Below are 3,391 nucleotides of genomic sequence, written 5' to 3' on the forward strand. Positions count from 1 at the left end.
GGGCGCGTGCGCTCACCAGACAGACAGAGAGAGACAGAGAGACAGTAAGTGAGAAATCACCCCCCAGGGGGGATGGCCACACTGCAATCACTTCTCCTCCATTCTCTTCTCGGGATCTTGCGCACACACACACACACACATGCCCGGCGTGAGTTTTAAGCCACTGGGTCTGGGACGTGAACCGTGGTCGACTATGTGGGAGTCCAGCGACATACCCATTACGCTAACTGCTGGTTCCCAGGATTTTTATATATAAAATAATGCTGTCAGAAAACCGAGATGGATTTAACTTCTTTCTTTTCCTCTTGGATGGCTTTTGTTTCCTTACCTGATTTCTCTAACTAGGACTTCCTCGTACTATGCAGAACAGAACTGGGAATAGTGTGCATCTGTATGTTATTTCTGATCATAGAGGAGATGCTTTCGATTTCTCACTATGGAGTATCTTCTTAGCTGGAATTCTAATATGTGATCATTATCGTGCTGAGGAACATTTTCTTTACATCTAATTTGTTGAGAGTTTTTATCATGGAAGGATGTTTAATTCTGTTAAAAGCTTCTTATGCATCTACCAAGATGATTACCAACCATTCTGTCCTTTATTCTTTTAATATAGTGAATTACAATTGTTAATTTGTGTTTATCGAATCATCCTTTCATTCCAGGGATAAATCAGACTTGATCATGATGAATAATCTTTATAAATTTTTTTCCAAAGGGCATTAGCACTTCCCAGAGAGAGAGAGAGACAGACAGAAGAAGAGACAGAGAGGGGGAATAAAGCACCTCACAGTGAAGCATGGTCATGCCATCATTTCTTCTTCTCCATTTGACCACCCTGTCAGAATTGGAGCATGTCCACTTGCATGCTCCGTATGTTTTCCAAGATGTCAGAGTTTGGATTCAAACAATCCATGTGGGATTTGGCTACCTTAACCACCACGCCACAGAGCCAGCCCAAATACTGTTTTAACATGCTGTTGATTATGGTTTACTATTATTTTGTGAAGATTTTTGCATGTATGTTTATCAATGATATTGACCTGTAGCTTTATTTTACTGTAGTGTCTTTGTTTAGATTTGACATCATGGTTACTAGCCTTATAAAATGGATTTGAAAATATCCCCTCCTCTTCAATTCTTTTGGAAGAGTTTGAGAAGGGACAGTGTTAGTTCTTTTTTAAATGGTAGAATTGAGTCACTAAGTTGCCAAATAATAAGCTTTTCTTTTCTGGGAGACTTTTTTTTTCTATTTATTTATTATCATCATAATCTTGTTTATATTACATCAAATCACATATAATTTTTACAGTGTGTTACATTGCTTTTTCAAAAGGGAATGCCATGCATGTCAGTCAATACAGAGACATTAAAATCCCCACTTCATCATTCAATATCTTTTCATTGTTTTTCCTGATAATTATTATTATTGTTCCAATTATTTTTTTAACAGTGATAAAATGTACTTTTATTTACTTTGTTGGGTCAGAGGGTTGTTAAAAAAAATTATTGCTAAAGTAGGTAACAGGCAAAAAGAAAGTTGCTTTAGAAGTCCAGTTACCTTGGAGTTTATTTAAATTAAGAGAAAAAGGTCATGTTTTCATTCAATACATACTTGGTCCTTTAAATAATAATTATGACAAATAGCAGAAAGAATTAAGGAATGCTGCACTTATGATCCATACAAAACACCAACATTTTGGGTCACACATAATTAAAGAAATATCTCAAACACCTTTTGAAATCCCGTATTAGCCAATACATAGAGGCATGCCTTTGATGGGCATAGGAATGCAGTATAGAAAAGAAAAAGAAAATCACACTGTAACCACTCAATTTCTTTAAAATCACAGAGCAAGAGAAGTAACATTGAACTTCCATACTGATTTTACATGATTTCTATACAGTACCTTGACTTAAATCCCAGAGCAAAAGGTAAAACTCTCCTCTATTTTTGGTAAACAACTGCATGGTAAACTTAGATGACTTGCCCTGGATTTTACCTGGGAGTGGCCTGTGGGAGACTACGCACCAGTGAATATCACCGATTTCTCAGAAAGCAAACAATTACACAATGACAAAGGCCATGATTGGCTCCCCTTCAAAAACCTCACCTTCAAAACCATACTCTGATTGGCCACTAGAATCCCTCAGATTTGCATATCTGGCACCTCATGATTGGTCCACAAAGCAACCAATCATAACCCACCTTTTATAACCAATCATAACCCACCTTTTACAACCAATCACGGCCCACCAACATATATATAACCATGATGCCTGGCCCACAATCGCCAGACGACCCTGAAGAGCCTGAAGAGTTGTAAAAAAGTTGTAACACCGCATCGTCTCCAGACGACCCCGAAGACCCTGAAGAGTTGTGACACCGCATTGTCTCCATGTTGTAACACTGTGTCGATCGTCCCATCTCTCGCTCCTTCCCTCAGGAAACCTGTTTGACTGTCCCCCGGGTCGGGACAGTGACCTTTTTAATTTTTTATTTAAAAGAGGGCAGGTTTGGCACTTTTATATTGATGTCACCAATATTAATATTCCTTGGGATCTCAGGAAGATTCATATTCTTTACAGTTGATACAGTGTGGGCTGGAGCACCTACTAAGCCAGCCTCAGGTTTCACCTGTTTATTTTGTGCATCAATTTGCATAACAATCTCATTCATGTTGGTCTCTAGTACCATTCCCCCCATCACCATTTCTGCAAGAATATTGTGAACCTTGTCTACATGGAAAATTAAATCCAGTTCACAGACATTTTCAAAACACTTGTCTAATGTTTCCACGAATACTTGAATGAGATCTAAAATGCCAAGTTCACTTTCTGAAGACTCCACACAGAAGACAAAATACAGCGTTGCATAATGTCTATATTTTAGTTTGTTGTCAGAGCCTCTAATTAATAATTCTCCTTCTAGGAAATTACAAACATTTTCGTCTCTCTTAGATACCAAATGGAAAGTCTCCCTGATGATTTGCTGTTGTGTATCTTCACTGTAGGGCTGGTAAAACTTGGAGAGCCCCAGCTTGCATGGTTGTTGAAGATGAGGATCGCCTTGATCATGGCTAGGCCGGGCCGACCAGTGGGTGATGCAGGCCGGGGCGGGGCAGGGGGCGCAAAGCCTCTGCAGGATCTGGCCGCAGGTCCTTCCCCTCCCTCAGGTGTGCGCCCCAATTATTTTTTTTAACCAGTCAATCACTATTTCTCATTTTGCTTGTAAAAAGACCTTACCCATCATGAAATACTTCTCAGACCAATCCAGTTGAGAATACTATATACATGTCATCATCAACCAGTAGTAAACCATATCTGTGTCCCATTAATGTCATGCCTCTTTATTTGTTCTCTTGCTATCTTTCTCTATTCTCTTCTCTTT

General features: G+C 39.1%; 1 protein-coding gene across 1 annotated transcript; it reads right to left on the reverse strand.

Annotated features, from left to right (window-relative positions):
• Window positions 1-2,497: 2,497 nt before the first annotated feature.
• LOC102477548 (AP-3 complex subunit sigma-1-like) lies at window positions 2,498-3,078 on the reverse strand. The gene is given in 2 exon segments (XM_027772033.1): window positions 2,498-3,045; window positions 3,048-3,078. Coding segments are annotated over 2 exon segments (579 nt in total).
• Between the last annotated feature and the right edge of the window lie 313 nt (window positions 3,079-3,391).

Source organism: Tupaia chinensis, unplaced genomic scaffold (assembly GCF_000334495.1).
Source record: "Tupaia chinensis unplaced genomic scaffold, TupChi_1.0 Scaffold000249_1, whole genome shotgun sequence".
NCBI lineage: Eukaryota > Metazoa > Chordata > Mammalia > Scandentia > Tupaiidae > Tupaia > Tupaia belangeri.